This window comes from Thermobia domestica, chromosome 18, assembly GCF_964235325.1.
Source record: "Thermobia domestica chromosome 18, izTheDome1.hap1.1, whole genome shotgun sequence".
NCBI lineage: Eukaryota > Metazoa > Arthropoda > Insecta > Zygentoma > Lepismatidae > Thermobia > Thermobia domestica.
The window spans coordinates 166,479,898-166,492,534 of NC_137471.1; the positions used below are offsets into that span (position 1 = coordinate 166,479,898).

The 12,637-nt window shown below is 34.3% G+C and overlaps 1 protein-coding gene across 3 annotated transcripts in view; it reads right to left on the reverse strand.

Moving 5' to 3' along the window:
- Window positions 1–7,413: 7,413 nt before the first annotated feature.
- The window catches only part of LOC145675577 (uncharacterized), a 60,428-nt gene continuing 55,204 nt past the window's right edge, over window positions 7,414–12,637 (reverse strand). For all 3 annotated transcript variants that reach the window (XM_081746095.1, XM_081746097.1, XM_081746096.1), the window contains one exon: window positions 7,414–10,206. In XM_081746095.1, the coding sequence (XP_081602221.1) occupies window positions 9,085–10,206 (1,122 nt within the window). In that variant the 3' untranslated portion in view covers window positions 7,414–9,084. The remainder of the gene's footprint in view (window positions 10,207–12,637) is intronic.

Genomic DNA, 12,637 nt, shown 5'->3' on the forward strand with positions numbered 1-12,637 from the left:
TTTCCAATAAAATGGTCCACTTTTTAAAAAATCGTCTGCCATTATTATTACATGGAAAACAAAATACTATTAAGAAGTGAAAACACATCATTACAAATAACAAAAAACTAAAACAAACAAAAACAAAAATGACTCAGAGTACAAGCAAAAATAATGACGAATGACAAATGGACTAATAGATATTAACTAAGTGAGCATTAAAGAATGGACAGGGATTGTGAACCAGTGATATTAAGGATTTAAATTAAAATTTCCGTCAGAAATGATCAAAAGTTCTATTTGTACCGCCCGTCTTTTCTTATTATTCGCCCCTCTCCTTGGACCAATAAACAACAAAAGCTTAGTCGCTTGAACTTCGATAATGTGCATTTCATTTACGATCACCTTTTTCAACCCTTAACTGTGGTAATTGAACCAAAGTGCTATGCGGGGACACTGTTTATGACAAGGTGGAACATCCTTGAAGACATTTCTTTCTACTGTGATAACGCCACCCAATTCATAAACAACACGTGTAGTTGACTTCCTTTTGTTTGTTGATTCATTCCTATTTCAAAGACATATTTGGCAATGATATTCTCAAGCAAGGTCCTAGAAGATTATTGGGAAAGGAATGAAGAGTGTTACACTTGTATTTTGTGCACATGGTGGGATTGTGTGAAGAATGCCGCAGTCTTTGGCTCTAGAGTAGAGGGGGGCAAGAACACAATTCCCTAAAAACAGGGAAATATATTCGCATATGGCAATAATGCGTCACGTGGAGTTTGATATTAATGGAGTCTAGAGTCTAAACAAGTTTGAGTGTGCTACGGAAAACTACAAGCTATCTAGGTAAGTATTTGTGTTTTTCTAATAGTTTGATATAATATTGGGTCATAAGTTGTTAAGGAATAACTTACACAATTTTTTAACGATTTCAAAGTACTGTAAAGCATTAGTTTCTAACATATCCATTGTTTGACGACTTGCAGTAAATTGACTTTCTTCCAACAGTTGGCTGTGCAACATCACGGGAAAGTCCATTGTGTAATTAGAGAGTAAGGGTACGCAGATAAATTTCCCTGCTTCACAAGAAATTTTCTTCAGACTAGCATCACTTGTGAGTGTGGCATTTGCGTCAATAGATGTACAAGTCCATTTGAGTTGTAAATTGGTGTTTTAGAGCCAATCACACAAAGATTCGACTCTATTGTTCTTTTGATGTATTTTATCTGGATCTCAGTTTGTACAATATTTATTTGAAGCTATTTGAAAAAATTTTCATATCTCTCATAAATATTCACATTTAAAACAAAATTCCTTTTCAAGTTTGGCGCCCTCTTCACCTGGCGATTCAAGATCCGGCCCTGGTGCCGTTCTGACGTACATTAAAAGCATGTGATTGCATTTTCGTGCATTTGCAGAGCACAGAACTTCAGTTTCTTAACGTATAACTGTACAAATTTCAAGCTTCTATGTCGTTTTAAATATATTCAGCCTGTGAAAGAAAGCCTTTTCTTTTTTAATACTGAGCTGAAATAACAGATTTCACCATTGAGATGCCTAAAATGAAGATTTTGTGTACATGATATGAAAATGCTATTTATATTCATGGGACGTTGCCCTTGATGATTGAGTGCATGAATTTACGAGTGGCTAAGGGTTAACTTAAAATGTGCAAAGGTCCAAAGTCCGATTTGTGCAACTACCTCAGAAAATTATGCATCTGTTGATGCCCTGGTCATGGAGAACAGAAAACCAACCGTTGACGATATCTGACAACCGTCGACCGTTGAGTCTTACAAGATTCTCTCATTGCATCATGAGAAGTCTCAATGCATTGCATCTCATTGCATTGACACGGCACTTGAAGTTGTCAACGTCAGTTCACGTGAGGTCTCTCGATAGCTGGATAAAGAGAAGATAATCTGGATAAGCCGCCGGCTTTTCACGGTATAAGAACATCTAAGTGGCCCTTCATCCATTTTGTTGTCAAGAACTATCTCCAAGTCATCCCTATCTGTTTTCAAACTAAAGGATAAATTCCGAGACAGACGTTCTCCATCCAGAAATGCTCTCCGAAGTAATACTTTCCAGTGTCTAGAATATATCCCACAAAAAGAATCTTCAGATGGTTTTGATAGTGAGATACAAAGAATGCATGGTGTAAAGGCTGAAAAGTGATGGAAAGGTCTCACACAAATGCTGCGCATGGCCGGAATTATATGTAAACTGCAGCTCGTATACACATATCTAAAAAAGGTGAGCAATGTATTCCGCAGCAAAATACCTGCAACATGAGCATGTAAGTTTATTGTGAAACGACGAAGTCTTTTGCTCCAAAATAAGTGTGCAGGGGAGGACGCCGACGTTTTCCTGGCGTGATTCGTGCCAGTTAAACGTTACGTCAATTCCCTGCGCTGTTAGACTTAGTTTCACAATAAACTTACATGGTCATCTTGCAGGTTTTATGCTGCGGACTGTATAAAACAGGCTCAGAAAAACTAACATTATTCATTCACACTTATTTGAATTTTAGAATATGACCGATACGCGTCATTATCTAATACTGAACACAACTTTCTTTCTTTTAGTTTGATCAAATTGAATCGTAGACGAAAGGATCAGAAAGGATTAGACATTTATTATAACGATGTGAAGTAGATACTTAAGCAAACTTAGTGTTGTATCCCTGAGTTAAAATTATTAATACCATAACATTTGTGACAAAACTGTACAAAAGCAGCTTCCATTGGACATCCAGTAGAACATGACTTCAACGGCCTAATAGTATAGTGCTCAGTTGTGATGGAAGATGACCTGGTTTGATCACAGGCCTCATGAATTTGTAGTGGCTTTCCCATGTAAATTTTCATTAATCTTTTTCTACAAATTCTATGAGGTTGTTTAAATTACTGTTTATTTAATTTTTAATTTTCATCCATTTCCTCGAAACTTATGGAGTAAAACCTTGAAACAGTAAATATTTCACTTAACTTCAATTTTAATACCCAGCAGAGAAGGGTGCATGAATATTCACAACTTCTCTAGAAACAGTAACGTGAGACCCTTTCTTGTAAATTGCTCATTTCCTAAGAAACATGAGCGTATTTGTATGATGTCAAAGATCTATAAATAAAATGTTGGACCTGAGAACTTGGTTAAATTGTACACACGATGGAAATCATGTTGACAGTTAACTTTAGGTATGTTATGGATTTCATCTATCCATTATTAATAATTTAATTACAAACGCCTTTGGATATAGTCTTGTACTTGTTTTCACTAAATTAATTCACTAGCAAATAGCATTCTTTCATATAAGCTATTAATGTCTCTGGAAGAGAATCATTTTTAGAGTGCTAAATTTACATCACACACATATATTCAAAGACTGTCTAAAAATATTTAAGAAATAAAATTAATAACCTCTCACATAAAGCAGTGCAACTCATCATCAAAGTAATAAAAGTGATAACTAGTACTAGATCATTTCCTATCATGTCACTTTTAAGTTATGTAACACACACACATACAGTACTTACATGACACACTGAACCAAACTGAGCATTCCTACATAATAGCCTGAGATTTGAATGCCCAGGAAAATGTATTGTAAGGATCCACACACCCACACGTACTGGAAGCCACGTGTTTTCATTACAAGCATGTTTTTACAATTAGAAACAACCAGTGGCAGACGACGGAAGGAGATTACACCTTCAGGAAGAAACTAAGAGAATTTGAAAAACTACGAAGAAAGCCGAATGCCCCTCCATAGTACCTCCCTCCAATAAGACGGCTATAAAAGAAGACAACGGAACAAGGAAATCATCAGACCAGTGCTGATCGCTCTAAAACCTTTTCCTGAGGCTGCCATGCGCTACGGAGATTTCCTTTAATACCTTGTCTTGGGGCTGCCATGCGCTACGGAGATTTCCTCTAATACCTACTCCTGGGGCTGCCATGCACTATGGAGATTTCCTTTAATACCTACTCCCGGAGCTGCCCTGATCTACGGAGTATAACTGGTCCCAATTTGAGGACGCTGTGGGCTAAGACAAATATCCTTTATTCCGAGGTCACATTATGTGTCAAGGAACTTTACACTTTACTGGAAACATTTCAAGACTTACAAGAACTGACTTACGAGAAAAGATTTACAAGAACTGTGCAAAATCTTTTACAAGACATTCTTTTTATAATAAAAAGGTGAAGGGTTGAAATTCCGTATACTTCACATTGAATTGAACACAGAACAATGCAATATGTTTAATGACTATTATCTGGACTTCATATTTCGTATCACATTGTCTATAAAATACTTAAACCGCAGAATTCATAACATTTCTTGTAATTGGGCCGAGAAGCGAGAAAAGGACAACTGTTTCATTACCGTCTTATTCCTTACTGATAATGTTTTTCAATCACACATGTTTTCCGTTACTCTGCCACTCGCAGCAAGTCCTATTTTATCTATCTCCTACAATGCATCCTTTTCCTGCTCTCTACAACAGCAAAATTTGAAAATGCAGTAAAATGAGATGTTTCTGTTTACGCCGATACGTCATAGGCTAAAAGAGACGGCGATGCAGAGAATCAACAAAATGCTGGAATGAAGAAAATGAGACAAAATAGAATTTCGAGAAAACCCAGACACGCGGTGTTTGTCCACCACAAAGCCCTCTTCGTGCGAACTGGGATCGAACCAGGGACTCACACCCAGAGTAGAACACACTACTACTGAGCAATTGAAATAAAGACATCCTCCTCCTAACTGCATTACTGATCACCTATACCGCTACAACGCACAGATTTTTCATCCGCTAGGTTGGAATACACTGATTATATTCTGCATGAAATTCTGCGAGGAAACCTTTCAGTACTTATGAAATTCTTCTGTCTATAACATTTTCAGTATGTCCTTCTCTTTGACCAACATGTGACTTAACCTCCTAATGACACCATATTTACTTAAAGAGTTACTAAACAACAATATCAGAACTTTTCGAAATATTAGATATTGCAGACCCCAACATTTCAAGGGGAAAAAAAGTAACGTTTTCATTCAGGTAATAATAATAATAAAAAATATATTTTCTTAATGAAATTAAAATCATGTGTAACGATTTTTCTATGCTTCTCTTAATTTCTTGCCTCATCATTCCTTCTTATTTTTATAAACCCCCTTAATCACGAAATTTTCTTCACTTTTTATATAAAATTTTGATTTGGTTTAATTTCACGTACCACGTTTACAGACCAAGGCTAAAAGAGGCGGTGATTATGATAATGGACGAAATGGTGGAATTAAGGAAAGTGGTGCGAAATATGAGAACCCCGATAAAACCTACCCACATGGTGGCTGTCCAGCACAAAATCTATTTGACTCAAGCAGGGACCCCCCACCAGCAGTGATCGCTCTACCACTGAGCCACCGCGGCTCCCAGAATTTTTCTCTTGTTGGTTGCTAATTCATAATTCCAATTTTGCTTTCTTACCGTTCTGTTGATCTATCTCTGCTGAATTTGCCTACTTCCTTTGTTTCATTTGTTCATTTAAACGATTTTTCTCCAACTAATCTTAACATTTACGATCTAAGTGATCTAGAAACTCTTCCGTCACGTGACTCTAGACGATTACCAGCCTTCGCATTATCCAACGGAGCTTACTTTTTTCCTTTCTTTCCGCTTCATAATAACCATATGGATGGGAAAATCATTGAAAATCATTTAATTAAATATAATTTATACAAATAAATTATCATCAAAGAACAAATCTTACAAATACACTCATACAGAAATTTTTCTATAATTACTGCATTAAAAGTATTTTCATTTACTTATAATTACAAATATTTGTATACAGCATAACGTAACTGACATTTAACTGATAAATAATAAAAATGAAAAAAAAAAAACAGTGAAAAAGTATATATCGGCTAGAAGCAATATAAAGAAATGTCCTTAGTGTCATGTCTAAAATAAAGGAACTTTTCAACCTCGTTATTGTATCGTAGGTTTCTCTACGGTCAGTCAATGTGATTTAAATCAGTAAACTACATATTTGTTACTTTACACAATGATTTAGCGCTAACTCTAATTTAAGTATTGTGTTGTTATTCTTATACTGAAACATGTGTCTAAAAGTTGCATAAAATGTGCAAACACTTAACTACGAATTAGCTGTGTACTGAATTGGCGAGCAAATTTGATGAATTCGAACTATAGAATACGCAATTGTCTTCTTGAGTTGTCAAAGTAATATTAAAGAAAAAAAACTCAGTATCTTTTTCAATATAGAAGTAATCTCGTCGTCAAACGTAACTAACATATTACATATAATTACATACACATATACATTAGTCATACCATGTTGGAATAGCTAATCACGTTACGTTGGAATGACTTATAAACCAGAAAACAATTACATCTCTGAAATCCTGTTTGTTTTTCTTTCCTTTCTAGTCTTTTTTTTTTTTTTTTTAATTGATGTTAAACTACATTAGTTATTTAATCTAATAGCAGCCATTCAAAACAATCCTAGAAATAATTTTCCTATGCCTTGTTCCCACCGTCATTTCCTTCAAGCCTCATGTCTGCGCATCAGATTACACGAAAGAAAAGTTGCTAATAATGCCACCGTATTTTAAAATTTACTGTGCTGTTATACAATCTTTTGCTCCGAAAACGGAATTTATTTTGATTACACAAACATAAAATCAAATTCTATATCGTGCCAATATAGATAATTGGATACACAGTCAAAATACAAACTTAAGGGATGTGTGTGGTATTTGCCAACTGTGATATTTTTGGTAAATGAATCGTTTATCTAAAATGCATTGAAAACAAGAAAAAATACTAGTACTCAACATAGATGTGAAAGAATGTGGGCAAACAAAATCATAACAAAAAACAGAATTAGCTTAGACAATATTATTTATAACGCACTAGTGATAACTTTGAATAAATCTTAGTATAAAGACACTGCACTATCAACCATTTGATAAACAAAGCCTGTCACTCATATCTAACACCGTGTCTGGAGGTTTTCTCGGGGGGTGCTCCCGCTTCCTACTACATTCTCATTCCACCAATTCTTCCAGCAACATTTACTTGTTTTCTCATAGTCTCCCTTAGCATAATGGCCATAATCAAGGGACATTACACTGAAAAATTTCATTAACAATAGTTATTACCAACTCATGTCAATAATAATAAGTTAGCGGTAGATTAGAAATAATATGCTGCAAAAATGTATGTTAATTATTACTGATGTTCATGCTTGTGCGTCTACTCAGATTTCTTTTGAACTTAATAGGATCACATAATGTAGTGTTTACTCATTAAAGCAAGTTGTGTAAAATACAGAAACACAAGTAAAAAGACATAACATATGAGGACGATATATGTTACAAATAATTTCCACGTGTAACCACAGCATTTATCAATTTATTCCAAATCAAAATAAATAACATTTAGAGATAATGACACAGAGAGCTCAATCACTACATTATCTAATACAAAATCATGGTCATCTCAGTCCTAATGAGCAGCATTTTAATGTACAATTATATTGATAAATTTATACAATGAACATATTGAATTTAACAGTAATTTTTCAATATTTAAAACGACATACATTAATAATGACACAAAAGTTTTACAATGTAACTCCATGTTATGTTAAGATGATGCAATTCGTAATTTTTTTAAAGAAAAGAAAACGTTCTTTTTACACTTAATATATATATATATATCTTTATAAATATTTTATTTCCAGAAAATATAAAGAGGATTTTTGATGAAAATATTTGAGCTGTAAATATCTTCTGATTTCATCTAGTTTGTGAATTAGCGTCTTATGGTTCATATTAAATATTTTCGTATGAAAATGCTTTATAATAAAACTCTCAAAATTTTCTAAGTGTGCATATTAACGTCATCAAAACATATGAGACGCGAAGGTAAAAGTGTAATGCTCACCACCGTGCAACTTGTCGAAAATACTTGATAGTTTAGATTCTAACATTTCAGAACTACCAAAAGGCTACATTATAAAATGTTGCCGTACTTTACGGACTATAGACGCATTATATATATATATATACCGTAACATTTTTACCATTTTCATTAGCAAGAGTTAGCAAGCTTGTGAATCCCCGCAACTCATGTTCGTCTCATCGGTGCACTGCTGCTGCCAGTTGAATCCAATGTTGCCAGATAGAGATAGGTTTCTCGCGACATCGAATATGGCCATTTTTAAGACTGGCGGGAATTTTAAATCAAACAATGGACATTTTTATATTAATTTCGAGTATGACACACACCTGAACTTTGGAGACAATTTTTCGAAGAAAAACGTGTGTCTTATAGTCCATAAAATACGGTATATTTTAATTTACCCAATATTTTCAAAAGCATAAACACACTTGTATCAATCAGCAGTCAATATTTAATGTTATACAGATTAGAAAAAATAATGAAGAAAACAAAGGAAAAGACACCTAGACAACAAAATACTTTTAAGCTTTGTATAAAATGTCATAATTATTATTATTATTATTGTTCCACAAATTAGTAGTTGTGCTTGTATTCAGACCGTGAATCAACAATACCAGTAAAAATCAATAATTTATACGTAATTCCTTGGAAATCAATTTCGTATTCTTCATTCACACAAACTTTCTTAATAAAATCATCGTTAAGTCCTTACAGGAATCACAAATATCGCTAGTACATCACATCAATACGGTACATGTACATTACTTCACGTATTTCAATAGTTATTACATTAGAAAACTATCAGTTTAGAAACAAAATAATTTTCATTAATTCAATAGTAACATTTACTATTGTGCATGTACGTTAATTAGACGCTAATTACTGAAGTACAAAATGGTAATTCTGGAACAACTACTAACAGCCTCCGTACATAGAAAACAGGACACCAATAGGATTCTATATATAATGAAAACAAAAAAGCTCAAATGTTACATGTCAAAAAGACGTTTCTTACCACAAGTATAGTAGTGTGAAAGCTTGATTTGTTTTGTCATTATTTTGTTAAGTAGTGTTCCTACATGTACCTTTAAAAATTTGCTTATTTTAAAATGCGGCAATTTCTCCCTTCTGAAGTTTGTTCTGGTTCAACTACAACCACACTTTCCGTCAGACGTGTTATCAAGGACGGATATTCATCAGTTTTTAATTGACTTTTCCACGTAATTTTCAGAATATTTTCTGCAACTTTCTCAGGATTTGATAAATCACCAGTGGCTCTTGGATACTCCACAAGAAATATAAAAATCGCCCTTTTATATGGTGCATCAGTGCTATCACACAATGCATGAAACGTTCTGAACACTCTCCGCACTGGGAACTCTAGTAAATTATCAACTACCACTGTACGACGTCCTTGCTCCAAATGTGAAAACATTTTTTCATGCACGATCAACGATTGTTCCGTTGATTCATTTTCTATATCCGTAGTGTTGATTATCTCTGGTTCATTATCTGTGCCAAATAAATTGGCGAATGACACACTAATTTTTTCCGCAAGGCACAAACTTTCATTTCTAGCAGAATTACTAAGCATCAGTAAAACAAAGGGCTTCTGTGGGTCTTCCTCCAGCAAAAGATTTCGCATTCCTGCCTTCGCCTTACTCCAGAAGTCACGTCTCTGTGCAGGGAACAGACGCTGCAATTTACTTACAGCCTGCTCCATGTCTTTTTGCTTACTTTTCCAATCAGGAGATGAAGAAGAACTGAAAACATGTACTGGTAGAATAGAATAGAAAACTACAAATATTGCAATTAGCGCGGCAATTAGCCATGCATTACAAAAACAGGGATTATAGAAATAATTTTGAATGTGGGTTTTATTAACAAAAGTAACACTGGGAGGTGTTACACTATGAGGTCCTGCAGCTTCAAATAGAACGCCCTGATGTCTAAATTCTGCACCTTCCAACTGGAAGTCCTCCTGTCTAGATCCTGCACCTTGCAATTGGGAGTCCTTCTGTCTATATCCTGCAGTATCCAATCCAAACTCCTTCAGTCTATCCAATGGATACAAGATCTGCGGTACAGTTTCTTTGCTTTCTTTGCCATCATCAGAGGAGTCATCACTTCGCACTTCGCCATCTTCATAGACTACTCTTTCACCATCATCAGGACGCTGCTCCTTCATTGTACGGAGATGCGCTCTTGTCTTTGGACGTTGCTATATAAAGTTAAAAGAAAGAAGGAAAAAAACAGAAAATTAATATAATACACAAATCATTTGTTAAGAGGTGCAAGACAGAGAATAAACAATTTTATACTTCGATTGAAACCTATAATCTAATTTAAATATTTACGGAAGCAAACAGCATACATAGCCACAGGTGTGCCCAGGCATCAGGTACATGACACTGCAACCATACATATACAACAGTCTTAGAATATATTTGACAGAGGCAAAAAACACCAGGAACATAAGCTGTACATGCAGTCGAATTCGTAAAATCAACATAAATGAATTTTAGGGGGAAAAAAATTGCGATCTTGGCCAATAATTAGTTTCTGGATCAGGGGCCACAAAATTTTTGAACGGCCCCTAAATCGAGTTTTTGTATTTTCTATGGAATAAACACATCATACTGATAACGGATAGTTTGAGTTTGGCTACACTATATGTAGTTTTCCAGATATAAGGCCTACAAGAAAATTTCTGATTGAATGAAATATATTGGATGTTTTGGTCCAAAAAACTTAAAAATAATATACTCTGGGACAATAACTAAGATAAAATTGAAAACATGCAGTATCCGATAATGTAGCAATAAATAAATAAATAAACCTAGAAGAAAAAAGAAAAGTTGAAGGGAAAAACAATAAGAGATGGTTAAAATTCCGAACAAACAACACTTAAAAGGAAAACTCAAATGGAACCTCACTAAATTAAGTAAGTAACGTTAAAGGTACTTTAAAATCTTAAGTTCTGAAACGACTTTAACAAATTCAGTTTCGAAAATATTTAGAATAGGATAAAGAGCCTATCCGCTTGCAATGATGTGAATTGACTTTGGGGAAGAAGGCTGAAATTCAGCTCAAATGTAGAAGAGGCTACGTAGATTCTATATTCCAAAAGCAAATTGTCCTAAAATTGATGGAATATAGTCAAAAACTACGAAACATTAACATGTCAATGGAAATCAATGAAAAGCAAATAATTCCTCAACTTACCTCAAAAGCGAAAAGAGGGAGATGGCTGAAATTCAGCTTAAATATAGAACAGACTATACTGATTCAACATTTAAAAAAAAAATGTCCTAAAATGGGTGGAACATAGTCAAACTCACGAAACATTAATGTCAATGAAAAATCAATAATAATAATAATAATAATAATAATAATAATAATAATAATAATAATAATAATAATAATAATAATAATAATAATAATAAAGAAAAAAGAAATCGTCCACATATCTCAAAAACTATAATAAGGAGATGGTTAACTGAAAGCTTGTTGCAGAGACAAAATAAAGGGCTTAAAAATGCTGTATAATAGGTAAAGTAAATACGGACAGGTCATTGTCAGAAGTCAAGTTATTTGAGTAAAATCAATGATAAAATATATGCATCTCCTTTTTTACCCAGGGCGCCCCACGCGGAGGTTACGTGCTTGAAATTTCACATTTCGATTTGGAATCTCCAGACTCGATTTAGCATGCAACGTGACTTTTGACTTGATCACGTGACAAAGTCTGGTTTTTATGGCAAACCTGGCAGGCCCTTTATTTCGAGTATCAATGGTTTTATAAATTGAAAATTTTATAGTATTAGTTTTGGAGACGACAAGAAACAAAATTTTTAGTCTTACGGTAGAGTTCTTCTGGACACTAAACCATTAATAGACAAACCACCATGAAGAATATTTTGAAAAAATTTACGATCGAAAATGTATCGTCTATCGGCTAAAGACAAAAGATGGATTTCTTTGGATATACAAGAGAAACTCGTATCTTTGAAATGGTTGAACTTCCATCCTAACCACGCTAAGAAGTTATTCTGAATAGTTATATTATAATAATAATAATAATAATAATAATAATAATAATAATAATACGTGGGTCGTTCGATATGTTTCCCTAGGCTGTAAAATACTTATTTTTTTTAAGATACATTTATTTCTAAACTATATATACACATGTGTAGATGGGCCGTTCCTCACCTCTCCACATAATTCCCATTGAGATTCTGGCTTGTCCAAATTCTTTGCAAAAAATCAGGGCTCTGGCCATTTAAGACTTTCCTCACATTGCACTTCACTTCTTCATATGTTTCGAAAGGTTCACTTTGCAATGCAGACTTTAACACTGGAAGAAAATGGAAGTAATTCGGTCCTAAATTGAGGCTGTATGGAGAGTGAGGCAGCCGTTCCCACCCTAATTCTTCAATTTTGTGTTTTATTTGCGTGCTGAGTAGGGTGGGCGTTATCGTCAAGAAGAGACCAAGTCGCTTATGTTGAACTGCATTTCCCCGAAGAAGGGTTCAGGTTTGGCATAAGCGACCTGTTCTCCTATCAACTGGTAATGAACAAGTGAAGCAAAATATAAGGAGAGAGCTATGATCAGGGAGAGAGCCCTGATTTTTTGCAAAGGGTTTGGA